Source organism: Hemiscyllium ocellatum, chromosome 37 (genome assembly GCF_020745735.1).
Source record: "Hemiscyllium ocellatum isolate sHemOce1 chromosome 37, sHemOce1.pat.X.cur, whole genome shotgun sequence".
Lineage (NCBI taxonomy): Eukaryota > Metazoa > Chordata > Chondrichthyes > Orectolobiformes > Hemiscylliidae > Hemiscyllium > Hemiscyllium ocellatum.
This window is the reverse complement of record NC_083437.1, coordinates 40,026,723-40,050,047: the sequence shown is the minus strand read 5'-3', so window position 1 is coordinate 40,050,047 and position 23,325 is coordinate 40,026,723. Positions and strand designations below refer to the sequence as shown.

General features: G+C 44.0%; 1 protein-coding gene across 4 annotated transcripts in view; it reads right to left on the bottom strand.

The window, feature by feature from the left end:
* pik3cd (phosphatidylinositol-4,5-bisphosphate 3-kinase, catalytic subunit delta) overlaps positions 1-23,325 on the bottom strand; it is a 224,246-nt gene that overhangs the window by 79,188 nt on the left and 121,733 nt on the right. For all 4 annotated transcript variants that reach the window (XM_060852452.1, XM_060852453.1, XM_060852455.1 and 1 more), the window contains 3 exons: positions 11,676-11,845; positions 8,023-8,251; positions 3,188-3,420 (listed from right to left, as the gene is read on the bottom strand). In XM_060852452.1, the coding sequence (XP_060708435.1) occupies positions 3,188-3,420; positions 8,023-8,251; positions 11,676-11,816 (603 nt within the window). In that variant the 5' untranslated portion in view covers positions 11,817-11,845. The remainder of the gene's footprint in view (positions 1-3,187; positions 3,421-8,022; positions 8,252-11,675; positions 11,846-23,325) is intronic.

Below are 23,325 nucleotides of genomic sequence, written 5' to 3'. Positions count from 1 at the left end.
GTTTGAATACCACCACGGCAGATGGTGGAATCTGAATTCAATAAAAATGTGGAATTAAAGTGCCTAATGATGACCATCGATTGTTAGAAAAGCCCACCTGGTTTAGTAATGCCCTTTAGGGAAGGTACCTGCTGTGCTTACCCAGTCTGACATACATTTAACTCCAGACCTACAGCAATGAGATTGACTCTTAACTGCCCTCTGGGCAATCAGGGATGAGCAATGAATACTGGCCTAACCAGTAACACCCACATCCTGTGAATGAATAAAGGCAACAAAGAGAGTGATGTATTCTGTGTTCTTGAAGGGGATAAACAGAAAGTTCTCTCAGATGCCAGGAATGTTTCACCCTCAGATCCTTTGTTAAGCTGATTCACTTGGGGAAGTGAGGGACATTATTGATCAACTGCAACGTATCTGGAACATCAATCGCTTTTATTGCTTTGTGCCTTTACACACGTGGAGTAGACCTTTTAGACCACAAGACACGGGAGGAAAAACAGGCCATTCTGCCCATTGAGTCTGCTGTTTGAACTCTGTCACTGTCTCAAATGCTTCTTTCTTGGCCAATGAGACTTGGAGTGGGATTTGAACATGGAGCCTTTGGCTTAGAGGCAGTCACTGACAGAGTCACAAGTGCTCCACAAGGTTGCTACAGAAACAAGCAATGTTTGGGGATTAATGCCCCCAAAACTGGCCGTGATCCCCCTGTGGTTGAACCTTGTCAATGACTCTGGATATGACAGAGTGAGGGAAGGCAAAGAGCACCAACTGAGTCTTGTTCAATGCAGGTTTTAAGCATTAACTCAGGATTTAGTTGTGACTACAAACAGGAACAGACTGAAACTGGGGTGGGTGAGTGGGCTAGGAGGTAGACGCATACATTGTAAACAAAGCACATAAAGATTGACTTCCATTCTCTCCCTCACCAATACAGAGTGAGAATCTGAAAGGAAAACAAAAAGTACTGGCAATATTCAGCAGTATTCAATACTTCAGGCAGTATCTGTGGAAAGGAAGAGAGTTAATATTCAGGTCAATGACCTTTTGTCAGAACTCCAGATCTCTGGGATTTGGATACCACAGCTAGGTCTGAATAGAACCAAGAGCAGAGAAGTTAGAACAGAGTCTCTCTCTGTTTGTATCTGCAACTCATGACTTTTGCTTTATTGTTGACGTGCTCTCCAAGGTACAGTGGTAGCAGATAACTGCACACAGTACTAGCCAGTATACATTTCACAAAAAGCAGGACACCCCCAGCTACATTCAGCACTGGATTTGGTCCATTGTCGTGTTGGGGGAAATCGGACCCTAAAGCAAGTGATGATCGGGTCAGTTCAGCCTTCATCAGTGACGGAGCCAGGTTAAGGAGTGTGTGAGAAGTATGTTCGGATCCCAGCACAAGTGCTCCTTCAGCCCTGCTTAAGGCTTCTTTCCTGGCATGAAGGGCGAGACTGGGTGAAAGAGAAGGGAGAAAAATCTTTGACTGTGGAAAGGGACTGCATTATGGCCTAACATTTCGGAAACAGGTCTTTGTTAACTGTTGTGATGCCCAACACTGCCACAGCTAGACAAGAGCTGAAAATGTGTTGCTGGTTAAAGCACAGCAGGTTAGGCAGCATCCAAGGAATAGGAAATTCGACGTTTCGGGCCAGAGCCCTTCATTAGGATGAAGGGCTTGGATTTGGCTTTCCTTGGATGCTGCCTAACCTGCTGTGCTTTAACCAGCAACACATTTTCAGCTCTGATCTCCAGCATCTGCAGACCTCACTTTTTACAGCTAGACAACAGCATGTTTCTATTTTTGAGTGAATTTGCTCCCCAGCATTTGCTGACACAGCTGGAAAGTACACGCACCTTGTTGGTACCTGTCTCTCAACAAGCCGGCTCCACACGGGCTCAGGTCAGGGTTTCAACTGGACAGCTGTGACTGGGCCGAGGTCTGGATGAGATTGTAACATGACAACCTTGCTGCTGCCATCTTTCAAACCTCCATCTTTGTACAACCAATAGCAGCCTCACCAAATTTACTGTCCTCCGCCATTTTTGTGTTATTCATTCATGGGAATATGGGCATCACTGACAACCATCATGTATTGCCCATCCCTAAATTTCCAGAAGGCAGTTAAGATCCAACTACATTTTGTGGGTCTGGAGTCACATGTGGGCCAGACCGGATAAGGATGGCAGATCCCCTTCCCTAAAGGACAGTGAGCCAGATGGGTTTTTCTGAAAATTGTCAATGGTTTTATGGTTGTCATTAGACACGTACTTCCAAATGACAATTGAATTCAAATTCCACCATCTGCCAAGATGGGACTTGAACCTAAGTCCTCTGAACATGTTCTGAGAAAGGCTAACTAGATCTGAAACATTAACTTTGCAGACGCTGCTAAACCTGCTGAGCTTTTTCAGCAATTTCTATTTTTGTCCCCAGAACATTACCTGGGTCTCTCGATTAACAATATAGTAATAATACCACTAGGCCATCACTTCCCCCCTATTTCTGCTGCAGTCAAACACATCTTCCTCTCCCCTCATTTGCTGGACCATTTCCTCTGTGATATCTTGGTCACTCCTCATGGTTTAGATCAGAGTGGTGCTGGAAAATCGCAGCAGGTCAGGCAGCATCCGCGGAGCAGGAAAATCGTCATTTTGGGCAAAAGTCTTTCATCAGGAATAGGGGACTGATGAAGGGCTTTTGCCTGAAACGTCGATTCTCCTGCTCCTCGGACGCTGCCTGACCTGCTGCGATTTTCCAGCATCACTCTGATCTAAACTCTGGTTTCCAGCATCTGCAGTCCTCAGTTTTGCCCCCTCCTCATGGAGGCTTGCCATACAGTTGTAGAAGGTTTAACACTTGCCCTTTTCCCTCCTCACTGCCCAGCCTCCCAACCATAGCTTCCAGGTGTAGCAGGGACATTTATATCGTTTAGTCTAGGTACAACACATCTAATTCTTCATGAAGGAGCGATGCTCCGCAAGCTAGTGTGCTTCCAATTAAACCTGTTGGACTATAACCTGGTGTTGCGTGAATTTTAATTTAAAAAAACCAGCAGTCACTGCTTTGGATCTGAAGTTGCAAAGTCTCAGGGCCTTTTCCCAAACCTAAACCATTTGGACTTGACCTATTTGCAGTCATTTCAATGTAGATTAGAAGACCAAGCAGAAGACATGGTGTACTCACTTCAGTGTATTGAAACTTCACATTTATGACAATGTTTCGGTTGCTGTGCTTCCTGGTAATGCTGTTATCCGCTACCTCCGGGATAGGCTCCAGGTCTCTGGGAAAACTGTATTCCATCCAATGCTGCCATGACAACCGTTGTCTCTCTTCTGCTCTCTCCTCACAGAACTGCCGCATACTCCCACGAAACTCATTCACCTCAGAATCATGCAGACTATCAAACTCATGGAGACCTGCAACGAAGCATCGACAAAGCATCCAAACATTTTCTTGTAAGACTTCAGAAACCAAAAAACATTGCCAACTAATTGTTAAAATTAGAATTAGAACTAGGGTTATTGTCACATGTATTCAAATTACAAAAGCATAGGAGTACAGTGAAAAGTGCACAATTTCATCAACTCACAGCATCATCTTAGGAACAACGTGCATTTCATTAATGAGAATTCACTGTAACACAATTGATGAATTGGGGGACACTGTTCCTATAGCGTGAACTTTTAAGCGGTGGATTGGTTAAAATGCAATTCTGGCCCCATTAGTCTAAATAGTGCTGCTATTATCCGATTTTCTTATAACATGGGATTGCATGAGAATGGAACTACTGCATTATAGCTGAATTGACTGTCCAAAGTAGCTAGGTACAAATCTTAGGTACAAAAATAGAGAAAATAAAGAAAAGTTACACCACATTGAACAGTGAGTTAGGAAAATATGAAATAAAGCTTAAAAAAAAAGACATTACAGTCTTTCAATAACACCTTGCATGTGGTCTGACCGGGTTCCACCAGTTCCCATCTTGGAGGGTGTAGGGATAAGATAGATGGATATTATGTTCATATAGTATACACACACCCGTCTGTTTACACTCCCTGTCCTTTGAACTCTACTCAAGAGTGTCGTGCTCTAAAAGCACAGCAAGTCAGGCAGCATCTGAGGAGCAGGAGAGTCGACGTTTCGGACATAAGCCCTTCATCAGGAATGTTGAAGGAATTCCTGATGAAGGGTTTATGCCTGAAAAGTCAATTCTCCTGCTCCTCGAATGCTGCCTGACCGGCTGTGCTTTATCAGCACCACACTCTCGACTCTGATCTCCAGCACCTGCAGTCCTCACATTCTCCTTTGAACGCTACTCTCATTCTGAAAATAAAACAAGATGAAGAAGCTAAATACAAAGAGTCCAGAGGAATAGCAATCCCTCCCACTAGTTATTCTGATCTGTCATCCCCATTAATACACAATTTTACTTAGGTTAGAAAAAACACTGGGAGAGGGGGTAGAAGCTTATCAGGGGTTAGGCAGCGTTTCAGTTAAAATAAGATTAGCCATAATCTTATTGAATGGGGGAGCAGAGTTGAAGGGCCGAGTGGCCTATAGTTGTTCCTTGGAGAAAGTGATGCTGGAGATTAGAGTCAAAAGGTGTGGTGCTGGGAAAGCACAGCAGGTCGGGCAGCATCCGAGAAGCAGGACAGTTGATGTTTCGGGCATAAGCCCTTCATCAGGAATGTTGAAGGAATTCCTGACGAAGGGCTTCTGTCTGAAACATTGACGCTCCTGCCCCTCAGATGCTGCCTGACATGCTATGCTTTCCCAGCACCACATTTTTTGTTTGTGTACTTGATAGACACAGTGAATCCACGTGTGACACTTTTAACCCTGCAATTTCCTGGGTGAGGCAAAAAAACTCATCTCATCAACCTGTGAATTTATCTGATTTAAGTTATGAAAAAATTCTTTTTCTAAGAGAAAACTACTTTCTAGTTAACAATGGGAACAGTCATGAGTATGTTTTTAAAAAATTCATTAAGAACTTTGAGATCGATCGAGTGGCTGCCTCTTATCCAAACTCCCGATGTTTTAATTGATTCGAACTTGCCAATGAACACACTGTGAACACTCATTCCTCCCCCAGACATTTTGTAACAACACAGCACTCAGCTCAAAGCTGAGAGTGGGGCTTGAACATACAATATTCCGGCTTAGAGAAGGAGTACTAGCAAAGAAGCAACAGGTGGTTCGTGTGTGGAATGAACTTCCTGAGGAAGTGATCCATGTGGGTACAATTACAACATTTAAAAGACTTTTAAATGGATACATGAATAGGAAAGGTTTGGAGGGATATAGAATATAGAACAGTACAGCACTGCACAGGCCCTTCGGCCCTCGATGTTGTGCTGCCCTTTTATCCTACTCTAAGATCAAACTAACCTAAATATCCTTCATTTTACTATCAGTTAGCCTATCCGAGAGTTGCATAAATGTCTCTAATGTATCTGACTCTGTGTATTTCACACACCCACCACTCTGTGTAAAGAACCTACCTCTGACATCTCCCCTAAACCTTCCTCCGATCACTTTAAAATTATGCCCCCTTGTGAGAGATATTTCCATCATGGGAAAATGTCTCTGGCTGCCCACTCTATCTATGGGCTAGGAGCAGGAAGGTGGGACTAGTTTAGGTTGGCATTATGTTCAGCATGGACTGCTTGGACCAAAGGGTCTGTTTCCATGCTGTACGACTCTGTGGCTGGGACTGTTGGACTGATAACAGGAGAAATGCACCCAATAAAGCAGCATAGCCACATTCAAGCCACAATTTGTCAGCCAGAAAATGTAATAAGAACAACATGCACTGCTAGTGCTTTCAAGGAGCTAAAATCAAAAGCCCTTTTTGAGTTAAAAGAGACAATTTAAAATTCAAGTTTCAAACATTATTATTTCATAATGATCCCAATTGAAAAGTAAACAAATATTGTAGCTGGAACCCTGCAATACCTATTAGGAACTAACACTCCTCTGAACTCTTTACTCTGTATTCAGGTGTAGAAACCAAAATAAGTGAGTAATGATGGTAAACTGAGTGACCTCACATCATCCAGAGGCCTGGTGCACTTTTGACTTTGTAAGACAATATTTTAAATGTGTTTAGAACTTCAACTGGATTTTTTTTTGGAATATCCCCATCTCTCAATGTCAACACATTCCAAAAGATTGGAACTCCGCCCTGTACCATAAGAGTCAAATCACAGTCATGTCCCTTACAGAATGTGTTTCTCCCAGCCGCATGTAGCATCTCTGAGGTTTAAATCGGTTGCACATCCCGGTTGACGTGTTGCTAATGAACATTCCCATGGGTTTTGTGTTGCAATAAGCAATAAAGAGCTGTAATAACAACTCCCTTTCCCAGCAGAACTGAATCACAGTCATAATTTCTCCCAGTACGATGGATTACAATCTACTGAGGCTCCATGTACAGTTCAGTCCTGCAGCAAAACTCAGATATCCATTCCCAAACTCGCAAATATTTCATAATTTCCAATTGCTTTTCACCCTGATTATTGCAAATGAGCAGCAGGAGGGATAAGTGTGAATCTATTGGCCTATTCCATGTTTGGGTTACAATTGACAACTGAAGTACCATCTGCCTACAGAAGATAGGGACTGTACTCCCAGAGAGTTGACTAACAGGCACACCAGGTATGTCCACAAATAGATCTTCATAGCACACCCAACGAAGTAACAGGAGGGAATCTGATCCCATGGATGTCGCAGGATGTTGCTTTCCTTTGGAATACTGCGCTACCACACTCCCGAACCCCGAACCCCAACCCCCCACCACCCCCACCTTCCCTCCCCCCACCTCCCCCCCACCCCCGGGGAAGGCTGCATCTGTCTTGGATTGAGAAGCCGCTGCTGGGTTGCTCCATCTGTGGTGATGCCATTCCCATTACAATAATTCCAGCTGAATTATTTACATCATTGTACCTCATGTGTAAGAAACACAAATATCAGTCTATAGAAATATATGGTGTCACTCACACATATCCAGCTTTAGCCTATGGAAGGAGCAATAGAAGGTAGAGGAGGCTGAAAGTCCACTTCACTCCAGGCAACACCCTCAATGGATCATCAGGAGTAGGCATGGACCATTTGACCCTCCAAGCCTCTCTGCCATTTGAGAAGCCCATGGTTGATCTCCTATGGCCTTACTTCATTTACCTGTCTTACCCAAGCACCATCCAAACCCTGAGTTGGGCGACTCAGCCATGAATACATGGGAAGATCAATCCTCTGGGATACAGAATTCCAAAGTGTGGACTCTGGAGCATGAGGCAAATGAATTCCACGTCTCGGTCTTGAACAGGAGACCTTTATTTTGAAACTGTGCCTCCTGGTTCTAGGTCCCCCCAGGAGAGGATGTACTCTCCCAGCCTGTGAAGCCCCCTCAGAGTTTTGGAATGCTTCAATAAGACCACCTCTCTCTTTATAAACAGTAGCAAATACAGGCCCAACCTGCTCAACGTCCCTTTGTAACACAAACCCTTCAGCCCAGCACCAGCCCTGCCAACTAGAAAGTAACACTGCTCATGTGCATTGAACATTCTGGAACCCTTAAAGTAGAGCTCAGCTCTTCCAGCAATACTTTATGCAATGTGTCTACGGATGTGGGCAAGTTGATTGACAGTTGCTTTGTTGAATATTCCCTACTGGAAAGTGATTGGATTACGGGTGAAAAATAAGATCAAGTCTCTTGCAACAGCTACAGTTTACTGACCATCATGGCTATACAGGCCGGCATGTTCACCACCAAGTGGTAACATGCATTGTGGCATCCACACAGATAGCAGGCACCCCACTGTGAAAGGGAAGGCGATCTGAAAACTTAATACCTTCAGGGGAAAGTGTCGGTGAAAGTTCCAATTGGTCGATACTTTTTTAGGGTAGAATCAGAAAGTAATTGCTGAAATGGTTTAAGGAGCATCGCTGCAGATTTCCCCAAGCCTGGTGACACGGAATAATGTGCACTGACTGGATCAGAAACATCTTCGACTTACCCTTTCCAATGAGAAGGCTGATCTGGGAATTAATGAGCTTTTCTTCTCGGTCTCCTTCTCTCGCTACAAGTTTCAGGATCGGGAGGAACGGTCGTACATCACAGAGGCGCCGGTGTTCATCTTCGAGCTCTTCCTGTTCCGCTGTGTGGTTGATGCAGGTGAAGACGTAGGCATCTGGCTTGTTTAAAGTATGGAAGAGGGGTTGGTGCTGCGCCTGCTGCCAGAGTAACTACAAAAGAAAAGACAACACTCATTACTTTGGCAAATATCATTTAAGGAAAAGCAGGATTCCAATCAGAGATGACGAGATCCAGTATGGTCTCCTGGAAATGTCCTTTCAGGATAAATCAGCTATTGCAGAGAAACTATCAACTTTCCATTCTTACCCACTTCATTTGCAATTAAAATTTCACTTTGTCCTGCAGCAGTTCAATAAGGCAGCTCACTCCCCCACCCCCCCACCCGCACCCCACCTTCTCCAGGTCAGTTAGGGACGGGCAATAATGACAGCCAGTGGTGCCCATATACCATGAGTGAGTAAAGAAAATGTACCAGTGTTGATCAGTGAACCCTTTAAGAGGATGGGCAAGAGGTTTCTACAGCAACTGCCTTCTTGTGTTCGATTTTTAATCTACACCAATTCCTCCAGTGCATGTTTGTGGATCAATGTATTAACAAGGTACAAATCAGGTAGGCAGAGGGTCCATCAGCAGCACATACAGATTTTAAGATAATTGACAAAATAACTGGGGACCAATGACGAGATCTTTTCTTATGTAAACACAGTGAATCAGTATGACCTAAAATGCAACATGAGTGGAAGCAGACTCAATTGCTACCTTCAACAGGGGAAATTGGTAATGTACTTGAAAGACAGACACAGGGCTGTGGAGAAGCAGCTTTGAAGAATAATGGGACAACTCTTTCAGAGAGCAAGCACATGCTAAATGGGCTGAATGGGCTACTTCTGTACTGACTTTCCAACCCGGTGTGACTGGAGTGCGAGAGAGTGGATTGTCCGCTCGGAACATCACCCATAGGGTCCATTGGACATTTTATTCCATCATTGCTGTTCCTGTTTCTCTTCCAAAAGAACAGAGATCATCTCCTCTCCAGCTTCAATCTACCCCGCAGACAGTAATCCCACAAACTCCAGAGCAGGGCACTGTGTGTTATTGTCTTGTTTGTGTGACTTCATGCTCTGCAGAATGTGCAATTATAATGTGCAATTTTCAATGAAGTTTGGGAAAAATAAAATTTAAAAAGATCCGTCCTTTTCCTGGATCAAAACCCTAATGGTCCCTATTAATGCGGAAACACAGTCAGGGCTAATGTTCTCCAGCAATACTGGATATACTTGGATGTACAAATCTCAAGCCAGTTATAATCAGCTGGGTGGAGAACTTGGATAAAAACTCAGGAGGATCGAGGTCTATTCTCAAAATCTTGGAGTCTGTTTCTAAACCTTTTTAGGAACATTAATATGAGTAAACTGAAGTGTTCCCTTTCTGAAATAACAATACAGTATTCGGTTGCATTTACAGAAGCAGTGTGTGCAATCCTTCCTCAGAACTGTTGGACAGGAACTTCCGTCCAAGTCATTTACCGTCAATAATGGGGCAACATCTGCAACTTCTGTGAAACATTGTGATGACCTGCGGAAAAAAAAGCTACAAAGTGTCAAAGTCCTGGTCCGTTAACAGCAGCTAATCAACTTCCCATGGCCGAACTGTACAGCATGAAGGGAGGCCATTCAGCCCACAATGCTTGTACTTGCTCTTTGAAAGAAATGTCCAATCAGACCCCGTCTGCCTCACTTGTTCCCAGCATTAGCACAGTGCAGCAGCAAACACTGCCTCAGAAAACCAGGGTCTAAAATGATTTTGGTAAAAGGCTTTTCTGGCATAGACATCTCATCGCCCCACTCATTCTCTGTCGCCCGAACAAGTTGCCTGTCCAAGTATTGATCCGATTCCTTTCAGAAAGCCTTGGTTGAACCTGCTTCCATTGTCCACCATGACAACTTGAGATAAAGAAGAGAAACCTCACTCTGTGAAAGTGATTGGACCTGCCCCCGTCAGCTCAGTTGTATTAGAAGCAGAATGACAGTGCTCCCATGGTGTGGTGGTAGCGTCTGTATCTCTGAGTTAGGAGGAACCTGTTCTATATGTGCGATAACATCTCTGAACAGAACACACCCAGCAGACAACTAAATGCAGCACAGTTTGAAATCAATGACTGAACTACATTAAGTTTATTGAGATCCTATAAAAAGGGCCTTTCATATCATGTGCAGGGCCTCAAACCTTGCTTGTAGGGAATTAGAAAGTACGCTACACTGCAGCATTCTAGCGGGCACCTTTCAATCTGAGGTCAAACTGTTTATTCATATTTTAAGGCCACAACTTTGGGTTAACAGCACATCAGAGGTCAGTTGTTGGTTAAGCAAATCTTGAGGTTTACGAGAGATTACTGACAGATACCTATAGGTGTAGGTTTTTGTTTAAATTTTCCGATGTTTTGTATAAATCACTGGGTCAGCTGGGAGCCACTGAGTTCGGGCTGCAGTTTGTGAAGCAGGAAACTTGGGGAGAAAGTTTGTGAAAGGAGATAGACCCTAAAGACAGGATTCTTAACGAGCATAGAGAAACAAAGATCCAGCACTGCAGATATATATCAATATAGGAATGGAGGCAACCTGGGCTCGAAAAAGCTGACAGGGTTTTCAGAGTGTTCCTTTTTGGCAGAATAGCACATGGAAGGATGCACTGGGCTAGGTCATAGTTACCCCCAAGTACACCTCTGGGCACCTTAAACATAGTGTTTTAGAGAATCCCAGCCTCTGACCCCACATTAGTACAATAAGCTGAGGTGAGATATGAAATTATGAAAAAAATACTTGAGATATTAGTGGAACATTGAGGAAGAATTTAATAGGTAGTCTATTTAAAATTACAAATTTATCCAGGGTAAAAAATGAGGTCTGCAGATGCTGGAGATCACAGCTGAAAATGTGTTGCTGGTTAAAGCACATCAGGTTAGGCAGCATCCAAGGAACAGGAAATTCGACGTTTCGGGCATAAGCCCTTCATCCTGATGAAGGGCTTATGCCCGAAACGTCGAATTTTCTGTTCCTGGGATGCTGCCTAACCTGCTGTGCTTTAGCCAGCAACACATTTTCAGCTACAAATTTATCCAGGTGTGTTGAAAACCAGATGAAGTACTGATGAAGTGGACATAAACGCATTGGAAATATGAAGGAAAGAGAGAGGAGAGGTGTAACTCCCTCAGGATTATTCAGGATGCACACTGCCTTACCAAGGATGACAACAATATGATAAAGTCAGAAGTCACACGACTCCAGGTTATAGTCCAACAGGTTCACCTGACGAAGCAGTAGTGCTCTGAAAGCTTGTGATTTCAAATAAACCTGTTGGACTATAACCTCATGTGATTTCTGATTTTGCTCCCCTGCCCAAGTCCAACACCGCACCTCCACATCAACGTCAAGATACTTTAAAAGGGAGCTTGAAAACTCCAAGAGAGTATTGTGTGGTAGAGAGCGCGACTGAGACATCCTGAAACACAAATGGCCACCTCCTGGAGGTTTAAAGGGACCACATCCTCATGACAAGTGATGTTTGACTAATTACCTTTTTGATGTATTTGATTGTGGAACTACGAGGCACAAAGAAGTTCAAGTAAATCCCTGTCGGCAACAGGAATTCAACCTCCACATCTGGACTCTCATCTTCAGTCCAGAAATCCTGATTGTAATGTATCCCCGGAGGCATTATGGTCAATTATTGGCTGCGATTGCCCCCTGCAATACAAAAGGAGAAAATGGATGATGAAATAGTGAGCCCTCAGTGTCAGATCAAAACACAATGCAAATTAATTCAAGCTGCATCAGCCTCTTAAGTTTGTAGAATTCTGATCTGGATTTGGCATATTATTTGAGTTTCGAAAAAATGAGGAGAGGGAGAGAGGAGCAGAAGGTGAAGTAGTGCTCCATGTCTCAGGGACATTTCAGGTTCTCAGTCTTGTCACACAGATGAGCAAATCCTATACGTGTCACTTCCCCGATGAGCAGGAGGAACAAACAACTTCCTAACAGGAGCAGGGCTCTGAAGGCGAGTGCTTCCAAATAAACCTGCTGGACTATAACCTAGTGTTGTGTGATTTTTAACTCTCTAATAGACACTCAAAGAAAGGTTGACTCAATTAGATAAACAGCACAGAAGTTGCTGTATTTGTGAGACCACATCGTGATTACTGTGTACAGCAGTGGTCTTTCTATTTCAGGAAGGACATAAGTGCATTGAAAGCAGTTCAGAGAAGGTTTATTTGACTAAGACCTGGAATGGGCAGGTCCTCTTATGGACAGGCTAGGCTTGTACCCACTGGAGTTCAGAAAAGCAAGAGGTGACTCGATTGAAACATATTTGATGCTGAGGGGTCTTGACCAGGAAGATATGGAGAGGATGTTGCCCCTTGTGGGGGAGAATCTAGAACTAGTGTCACAGTTTGTAAATAAGAGACCATCTATCTAAGATAGAAATAAGGAGGAACTTTGTTTCTCACAGAGGGTTGTACATTTTGAGAACTCTCTTCCTCAAAATTCCTTGAATATTTTTAAGGCAGAGATAGATAGGTTGTTGTTTAGCAAGGTGGATGGAAGGTTCTAGGGGTTGCGCAGGGTGAGGGAGTGGAATGTTGAGAAATCAGATCAGTGGTGATCTTACTGAATGGCGATACAGGCTTTCCACTGTTCCTGCAGAATATGATGGCAGAGTCGACTTGAGGGGCCAGATGGCCTACTCCTATTCCTATTTCTTATGGAATTAACCTCCTTTAAACCTCAAATATGGGTTTATATACACATTTATAAACAAATTTAAATACTGCACATATTTACAAAAGACCTGGATTTTCTCTTCTTTCAAGTCAAAATAAGCATATTTTTCAATTAAATGCAAGATGCTAAACAGTTTCGGTGTTTGGATTGTTTGACACAGTGAGGGAATAGTTGCAATTTCAGACATTCAGGAATGAGGAATGAAGCATTTTCATTGGCAGGTTTCCCCCAGAAATGGGATGGTCCGAGATCACTCCATCCCCACCCCCTCGCCACAGTCCATGGACAGAAACAGAAAACCAGAGGGTCACCAGGAGGGAATAGAAAGCCAGACGTCGAGATGGAGCAACACATGGTAAAGTGACACTCTTCTGCCTTTGTGACATGACTATTTCATTCATTCACTGCTGCTACATTTAGTCCAACGTTTGAACTTCGGAAATTGGAGCAGGAGTAGGTCTTTCGGCCTGTCAGTCCTGCTGCTCTATTCAACAACATCCCAGCCAATCTGCTGAGGTTCAAATTCCACCTTCCTGCCCACTCCTGATAATCTTTGATTCCTTGCCTTGCGAGAATTTCCCATCTTGGTCTTCAAAGTATGCGAGTACTTCACCTCTAGCACCTTCTGAGGCAGAGCATTGCAAAGTCTGAAAGAAACAATTTGTTCTCACTTCTGACCTAGAAAGGTGACCTCTGGTGTTAAAAAACATGTCCCCCTGGTTTTGGACTCACCCACAAGAGGAAACACTGGGTGGAGTCTGAGAGGGGCCTGAACAGCATGGGTTATGGTGGCAAATGTGGCTGAATCACAGGAGAAGTTCAGAGAGGCCTATCGCAAGGTCAGGAGCATCTTCGAAACTAAGCTCCGGGCGTCAAGGTGAGATTTGTCCAGGGCAGTGAAGAGTAAGGGGGCGGCACGGTGGCTCAGTGGTCAGCACTGCTGCCCCACAGCGACAGGGACCGAGTTTCGATTCCAGCCTTGGGCAACCAACTGTATGGAGTTTGCACATTCTCCCCGTGTCAGTGTGGGTTTCCTCAGTGTGCTCTGGTTTCCTCCCACAGTCCAAAGATGTACAGGTTAGGTAAATACAGGTTAGGTGAATTGGCCATGCTAAATTGCCCATAGTACTCAGGGATATGTAGGTGAGGTGCATTAGTCAGGGGTAAGTATAGGATAATATGATAGGGGAATGGGTCTGGGTATGTTACTCTCCGGAGGGTCAGTGTGCACTTGTTGGGCTGAGGGGTCGGTTTCCACACTGTAGGGATTCTATGACTCTATTGTTTGTTAATTAACTGCAGATCTCACCTCACTCATACTCATCGTTCTATCACACCACCCACTCTCTGAGAATTCTCAACAAGTGAGTCAGATATGTGGGTATCTGCTCCCTTCAGCTCATTGCTTGTTTCAAAGGACTTCCACATTGGAGCAATATCTCAGGGCATACTCCCTGGGTGCAATAAACCACATTCACAGACATTTTTATCCCTGTTTCTTCACGGATTGAGGACATCGCTGGCTGGGCCAGCATTTATTGCCCATCTCTCGTTGCTCAGAGCTCATTGCTGTGGGTCTGGAGTCACATGTAGGCCAGACCAGATAAGAATGGCAATTTCTTTCCCTCAAGGATATTAGTGAATGAGATGGCTTTTTCCAACAATTGACAACAGTTTTATGGTCATCATTCAACTCTTAATTTGAGATTTTTACTGAATTCAATTTCCAACATCTGCCAGGGTCAGATTCGAATCTGGGTCCCTGGGACATTTCCTAGGTCTCTGGATTAATAGAACATTCCTAATGAAGGGCTTATGCCCGAAACGTCGAATTTCCTGTTCCTTGGATGCTGCCTGACCTGCTGCACTTTTCCAGCAACACATTTTCATCTCTGGATTAATAGACAATACTAAACCATCGCCTCCCCCCTTGGCATCCGATGTGCGCCAGGCTCTGAGAACCCTCATAGTACATCTCCCATCCACTCCTAGAATGCTTCTACACTTCAATATTCTACCTCAGGACTGACTTTCCTACGGCTCTGGGCACACTTCCAGATGCTGTGACTGCTTTAACCCGGGTGGTTAAGCTCAGACCAGGCTGGGCAGGGTGTGGTGTCATGGCCCCTTCTGCGAGCCCGGGGGGAAGGGGAAGTTCTATCCACCAGGCCTCCAGCTTCCTGCCCACATCTCCCCCTGTCTGCCACATCCATGCAGGGCATCTCGAGATTGACTGCGATTGTCTGGGTGCACAACGGGATTTTAAAGATGATGCTGTTGCTAGGGATACTGTCCCAATCTGGGATATCCTGACAGAGGTGAGTTGGTCTGGTTATGTTGAGTGGTGGAATGGACCAAGAGCCGGAGCTACAAAACGAGCTGGGTTTGGCAACAAAACTCACAAAGAGTAAAAAAATCACTCCAAAAATCTCAAGACTGAGCATAAGATCCAACCCTCCCTTTGCACGTCCACCTTAAACTGAACGCTAGAATCAGACTGTGCAGAAAGACGCCACTCACCCCATCTCAATCTGTGTCATCTCTGGAAAAGAGCAACCCAATTAGTCTGGTTCTCCCACTCCTTACCCAATACTCTGCCATTCCTCACCTCTCCACCCCCCATCATTTTGAGGAGATACATTTAAAATAAATTTGCATTGTATCTGTGCCCCTCACTCTTGCAGGTAGTGAGGTTCCAGATCCCAAGTTGCTCCGTGAATTAAAAGCTTCGTCATTTCACCAAACGCCTTTCTTACTGGTGATGTACCACTCTGATCTAACAAAAGCCACTGTCAAACCGCAATAAATAGCAATGGAGCGCTCACACTGAACTCAGAACTGATGTTTACATAGCAGCAACTGAACAGCAACAACCACAAACAAGCCACTCGCAGAAACAGAAGCTTGTGAAAGGCTCACGGAATCAGTTGTCGCAGGGGTGCAGCGGTCCTGCAGAGACACTGCCTTGCACGTATTCACATGGGGAGCTCTCCTACAGCTTCCACCCCAAATTGTCACAGAGCAGGGCCAGTGCTGTCCGCAAGCACTCATTCACACCTCAGGCAGGGGGCTTGTGGAACTTTCTCCCCCAACCGCCCTGCACCCCCCCAACCCCCAAAAAGCCAGAAAACGTAAAAACTTGAGATATTTTGTTGCAAAGAAGACTGAAAGGAGATGGAAGGGTGGATGGAGTTAGGAAGATACAGCTCAGCAACTGACTGATGAATGAAAGGTACAACAAGGTTGAGGGGCTGAACAGCCTCCTCCAATGGTGAATTTTCTTTGAAGAGGCGGGGGAGGTTCTGGGGACATAGGGAGCTATAGTGCAAAAGGACAGAATTGTTGAACCTTACAGGATAGAGGAGATCACGCAGTCATCATAGGTTTACTGGTTCCTAGATGGATCTGTCCATTGTGGTTTGGCACCTTAGCTTTCTTGCCCAAAGATCTGCCAACTTGTCTCCTTCAAGTATCTGTTTTTTTAAAGAGTTCCTAGAGAATTTGATTCCACCAGCCTGTTTGATCGTGCCTTCCAGGTCATAATCCTGTGGGTAAACTTCCACATCTACCCTCTTCACTCATTATTTCATGTTCGGCGACCAGACCATTCCTACCACCAAAATGGCCCAGAATTTTAGGCCAATGCACTCCTGGGATCCAGAATGGATCTGGGTGTGACCAGAAACCGAGGAGATGAGTGCGAGGTCGGAGTCCGAGATGCAGTAGCCAGGGGAGGTAGTGAAGGATAGAATGAGCTGGGGGAGTCAAGGAGCAGGTGGGGCTACATGTGGGCCTGAAGGAGTGCAGAGTGTTGCACAGACCAATATTCAAATGTTGTGTTGGGCAGCTAAAGACTTTCAGAGATGTGGGGTTTGGTTACAAACGATAGTTTAGCACAGACACCAGTTTCCACATTTTCTCCCCTTCTGGACTCTTTCCCTGTCGAAGAGCAAACTCCTCACTGGGAAAGCAAGGAGCCCTTCTTTATAAAACAAAATGGATGCCACAGGGCACAGCATCTTCCATTATAAAGTGTTTGGATTCACCCTGCTCCAACACACTGAGGGCCACTTTCTGTGTCGGTGGTACTTGAACCAGGGTCTCCTGTCTCAGAGGTAGGGATGCTATCACTACACCACAAGAATCTTCAAGCAGATGAGCTCTGGATGTGGTTGAGAGCAGATAGTACTCGTTGGAGGGCTTTTGTGGTAGCATCCATACCTTTGAGACAGGATTCACATCCCACCTGCTCCAGAGATATACCTGAAACAGGTCGAATCAAAAATATCCAGTTGATCCTTAGACTGGCACTTTTAAAGCAGATGCAGAACCAGGCACAGATTCCGTTAGTACTGTCCAGGTTGGCACGCTGTAACAAGGGAAGTTGAGTTTTTTATATTTCTGGTTTCTTTCCCCAACAGCGTGTAGTAATCAGTTCTCCTGTGAATGATTTGCTACAATCTCACTCACATGTCGAAAGCACTTTCAGTCACAGCTTTCAAACAGGAAGCTCATGTCCAGTATAGCCCAACCTTAAAGACGGTTTGGTCAAAATGTAATTCAGAAATAGCTTCTGGAAGGAAGATTAACTGCAACATGATGAGCAATGAAGGAAAGCAGGAAATAACCAATGAGGAAGAAGAAACATAAAAATCGATGACAAAGAAGACAGAGCTACAACAAACAGAGAAGACTGGCAGATGTTCATGAAACACACTCAAAACTGTGCAGTCAACGATTCGATGAACAACGCTGAACTTGACAATATTGAAAAGTCATTTAGATTAGAGTTAGGAATACATTAGGTGTTGCACCTGTCACTTCCTCCAAAGACAAGTCAAGCTATTTAAAGACTGTGACCAGCAGTTATGAGGAAGTAAGCCACAAAAAAACAGGGGTTTTACAACTTTTGTCAACAAGCTTTTTTGAGTGATTCTTAGTTCCCATGGCTTATCAGATACTGACAATGACATGTGATGTTCCTCAGGGTGATGTTCAGGGTAGCAGGAATCAGGTTAGTGAGCCCAGAGAGCCCATCAGAAAGTATCAGAGGGTGTGCCCAGCTGAGCCACCCTGACTGAGAGGGTGGAGGTGAAGAGGGTGAGGAAGAGACAGGAGGATTTTCCTGGCTGTTGTGTATGGCCTTTTCCCAAACTATTTTTTGGATCTTGCATACAAAGTTAAAAATCATATGACACCAGGTTATAGTCCAACAGGTTTATTTGGAAGCACTAGCTTTCGGTTCCACAACCACCTGATGAAGGAGCGTCGCTCCGAAAGGTAGTGCTTCCAACTAAACCTGTTGGACTATAACCTGGTGTTGTGTGATTTTTAACTTTGTACACTCGAGTCCAACACCAGCATCTCCAAATCTTGGATCTTGTGGTGTGTTGGTAAGTCATTCACAGGAGAACTGATTATCGCACGCTCTTAGGGAATGAAATCAGAAATATAAAAAACTCAACTTTCCTTTTTACAGAGTGCCAGCCTGGACAGTACTAACGGAATCTGTGCCTGGTTCTGCATCTGCTTCTTCGGTGTGGTACTGGGTAAGGGATGCTTGGGGCAATCCACTATCACCAACCCTCTTTTGTCTGTGTTTTGCTTGGGTCTATCCAAGTGATTTGCAATGGGAGATACACCTTCTTAGATTATCTACTGATGAGGCATGGTTTTTAGATTAGAGGAAGATATATTGCATTACGGAACTTTTGAATTTTCTAAAGAAGAGCCTTTGGATGTGAAACATTAACTCTGTTTCTCTCTCCACAGATGAAGCCAGATCTGCTGTGGTTTTCCAACACTTTCTGTTTTTGCTAGTGGGCAGCACGGTGGCACAGTGGTTAGCACTGCTGCCTCACAGCGCCTGAGACCCGGGTTCAATTCCCGACTCAGGCGACTGACTGTGTGGAGTTTGCACGTTCTCCCCGTGTCTGCGTGGGTTTCCTCTGGGTGCTCCGGTTTCCTCCCACAGTCCAAAAGATGTGCGGGTCAGGTGAATTGGCCATGCTAAATTGCCCGTAGTGTTAGGTAAGGGGTAAATATAGGGGTATGGGTGGGTTGCGCTTCAGCGGGTCGGTGTGGACTTGTTGGGCCGAAGGGCCTGTTTCCACACTGTAAGTAATCTAATCTAATCTGAATACAACAAATCCTGTTACTGTTGAATTTGGTACCAGCACATAGGGCTCTTTCAAGGTGCAACTCGCAGAAGAATACCTGATGAGCTTATCTCTCTATCATCATTTAGCTTCAATAATAAATTAGACAGTATTATTTTTAAAGGATGGAGCTGGGGAGAAGAGGACATAAACAAGTAATTTGTGAGGTAAGCGTTTGGCACTAATAGTTCCTCGTGTGGCCATGAGTGATTTTGATAACTGGTAATTGGTTAATTAGAGACTTGTTTTCTTTCAAAACTGAAATGAGCAAATGTATGTTAAAGTCTGTTTCTGAGTGGACCTGTGGGACAGTGAAAGACCTTTTCCCTAAGGTGGGGGAGTTTAAAACCAGGGGTCATTTTTTAAAGGCGAGAGGAGAGAAGATTTAAAAAAGACATGAGGGGCAACTTTTTTACGTAGAGAGTGGTTGGTGTGTGGAATAAGCTTCCAGTGGAAGTGGTGAATGCAGGCACAGTTAGAACACTTAAAAGACATTTGGATAAGTACATGAATAGAAAGTTTGGAGGGATATGGGCCAAACACAGGCAAGCGGGACTAGTTTTGTTTGGGAATACAGTCGGCATGGACTGGTTGGACCAAAGGATCTGTTTCCGTGCTGTATGACTCTATGATACAATTGCACACAATAACGTTTTCGCAGTTCGTGTCCCACACTGCTTAGTTTGGGCAAATTGTTTTGATCAGTTTTTGGAGCTGGTCATTCACTGTTCAGATCATTCACATACATTAAAATTAACTGAGCACCAGTTAGGTTCGGTGAAAACCTGTGCTCATCAAAATGAACAATTCACGGGAGCATTCACACCATACAACGGCTGGCTGCCTACTGGCTTTCCTATGCTTATTTTTCTATCCATTCACGGGATACGGGTCTCAGTATTAACTGCCCAGAGTCACATATAGGCCAGACCAGGTAAGCACAGCACTTTCTTTTTGCTAAAGGGCGATGCTGTATTTTTATAACAATGGTTTAATCGTCATCATTAGACTCTTGATTCCAAATGTTTACTAAATTCAAATCCCACCATCTGCCACAGTGTCTAGATTAATAGTTTAGTGTTAAATATCTCCAAGGTAAAAAGGAAAAGAAAAACAGAATTATGAAGTGAAATGAAGACAAATTAGTTTAACGTTTTTTGGCCATCATTTAGCAAATTAAGTGTTCCCATGTGTGTTTGAGAGCAGCAGTGCCCAGTGTCATATATCTGTATAAAAAAGGTTACATCAAAATGTAAGGGTTATAAAATGTATCATTATCAACCTAGAAATCATGGTTTTGTTTCAAAAAAAATTATTCTTATGTCACAATCAAAAATAATACAAATGATGATGCAGAAAAACCGCAGTCCGTCTCATTTTTTGTTAAGTCAGCAACCAATCTACCCATTTTAGGAAGGCTTTCAAGAGAAATGGGTCCAAAAAAAATCTCAGCTCCCACTCCGGTGAAGTACTGACAGGATGCTACACTGGCAAAGATACTTTCAACTGGATCAGACATTAATCTGAGGCTCCACCCGCTCTCTCAGGAGCCATAAAAGCACCAATGTCAATATTTCAGGGAACGGGAGAGTTTTCCTCAATTTGAACCAGCCAATACTATATTCTATATAATACTCAAGCAGTCGCTGTATGTAAAAAAAATCACAATCATGTCATTATCATGATTTGGAGATGCCGATGTTGGACTGGGGTGTACAAAGTTAAAAATCACACAACACCAGGTTATAGTCCAATAGGTGCTTCCAATTAAACCTGTTGGACTATAACCTGTTGTTGTGTGATTTTTAACTATATCGTTATCAGCTTGCTATTTCTTGGAGCTTGCTATGTTAAAATTGACTTTTTATTCATTTAGTTCATTTCACTCACTTCATAGTGTTTGTAAAGCACTTTGAAGCAGCCAGTCGTCATGAAAGGCATTGTAGAATTGCTACTCCTTTACTAACTGTTCAACTGAGTGCCTATTTTCCATATGCTGGATGTGAAGAAATTCCTCCTTATACAGAAGGTGACTTCCCAAATTTCTAACATCATTTCATTTTTATCTTTCAAGTTCTGCACAACTACTTTATGCTTTAAAAAGGTAGGGGCATACGTGCCTACACACACGTTGGGGATGGGGACCTGAACAGCCAGGGATCTGCGAGACCTATTTTTCAATTTATCCAGTTTGTATCTTTCTGGAGTTTGCTCATTTGCTAATTAGTGACTTGATTCTTCCTCTCGATGAAGATTATTCCCACAAAGAGCTGATTTATCTTGAAATGACTGATGTACTCATTCAGAATGGGTGGTCAGCCCTAAGGTGGGTGAGCCATATACAGCATTTCAGAAACATTTTAAAAGCACTGCTGCGCATAGCACACCATCTGTGTTTTTAAACACTTTGGAGTTCTGTTGCAGTTATTCACAACAGAACCATCTACAACAACAGGGGACCTGAGCTCCAAGGGTTAAATGGGGAGAGATCACACAAAGTGGAGTTGCATTCCCTGGAATTCAAGAGGTTGAGAGGTGATGTGATTGAAGTTTTTACGGAATGATTGGGTGGATGGAAACAATTTGCGCTGTTTGAGGAGTCTACAACCGGGGGGGCTATGAACCAAAAAATGAGAGCCAGGCTTCTCTTTTGGAACTTTAGGAACTCCCCACTGCAAATCGATGCTTCATTAGTTGTTCATTTCAAACCTAACTTTGACAGATTTTGGTTAACAACAGGAAAATGGAGCCAGGCAAGTTCGACCACAGATCACCCATGAACTTAATCAATAGAAGAAACAGCTGGAATAGTGTAAAGGCTTCCTCCTCCTTCTCAACTCAACTAACTCCAAACGTAACAAATGCTTCAACCACCTTGAACCGTTTCAGTGAGGTAATAAAAAATGTGGTTCCATAACTGTGAAACATTTATTTTTTTCTGGACAACCGTTCAAACTTCCTTAAGTAAATTATTTATCAGAGAAGGGGCAAATAGTCAGGTGGCAGTAGCATCAGGTCCTTATGAAGCTTTATGGATGCTGAAGGACCTTGCTCCTTGTGGAACATGATTAAAAAGGTGCTGGAAAGGGAAAATAATGCACCCCAACAGCTGCAGTGCCCACCCCTCTCCGAAAGACATCAGGGGGTTAGTGAACACAGCATGCTCCCACTCCAAGGGCAGAAGAGAGACAAGCAGACGCAAAGCACAACCTCCTCCATGGAAAGCCCTGTCTTAAAGACAAAATCTAATGAGTGTCACAGTTAATAGGTGTGAAGCAGGAAAAGCACAGCAAGTCAGACAGCAGCCAAGCAGCAGGATAGGTAATGTTTCATGGCAAAACCTTTGGACAGGAGGTCCTGCTGCTTTGATGCTGTCTGACTTGCCATGATCTTCCAGCTTTCCATCTACTGACTCTCACTTCCAGCACCTGCAGTCCTTACTGTCTCCAAGTCTAATCAGCATCACCCATCTCCCAATCAACTCTGGAGCTGTTCTGGTGAACTCGTATTTCTAACATTGGCAGTCACAATCTCAGGAACTACTCAAGTATTTCCTATCAAATGAAATACATTTCTGAGTGCAGTTACTGTCTGAATGTAGAAAACATGTCAGTTTGGACACAGCAAGTTCTCACACACAGCAATGAACAAACAACCTGATAATGAGTTCAATTAATGCTGGCTGAGGGACATATATTTTGACTAGGATTCCAGGGTAGAGTCTCCCCTGTGAAGTTCTAGTCGGGACATCTTTATATCTGCTCGAGAAAGTAGATCAGGTGCTCTGTCTTAACTGCTGTTTCATATTGAGATCGAGCATAAAGATAAAAGATCCTGGGGGATCTTGTACATGAAACACAGGAAGCTAATACACAGGGACAGCAGGTAACCAGGAATGCTAATGGAATGTTGGCCCTTATTTCAGTATGGAAGTCTGACTGTACAAGGAAGCATCTGTACAAGGTGCTGAGGAGACCACACCTTATGTACTGTGAGCAGTTCGAGTCCCCTTATTTAAGGAAAGGTATTATTTCACTGGAGGGAGTTCACAGCAGGGTCACTAGAACGATTCTCAGTGTGGACAGATTGTCCTCTGAACAAAGTTTAAACAGGTTGGGACTCTACTCACTGGAGTTTAAAACAGTGAGAGATGATCTGATTGAAACAAACAGGATTCTGAAGGAGCTTGACAGGGTCAATGCTGAGAGGATGTTTCCCCTCATGGGAGAGTCTAGGACCAGAGGGCACAGTCTCAGAACGAAGGGGCATCAATTTTAGACTGAGATG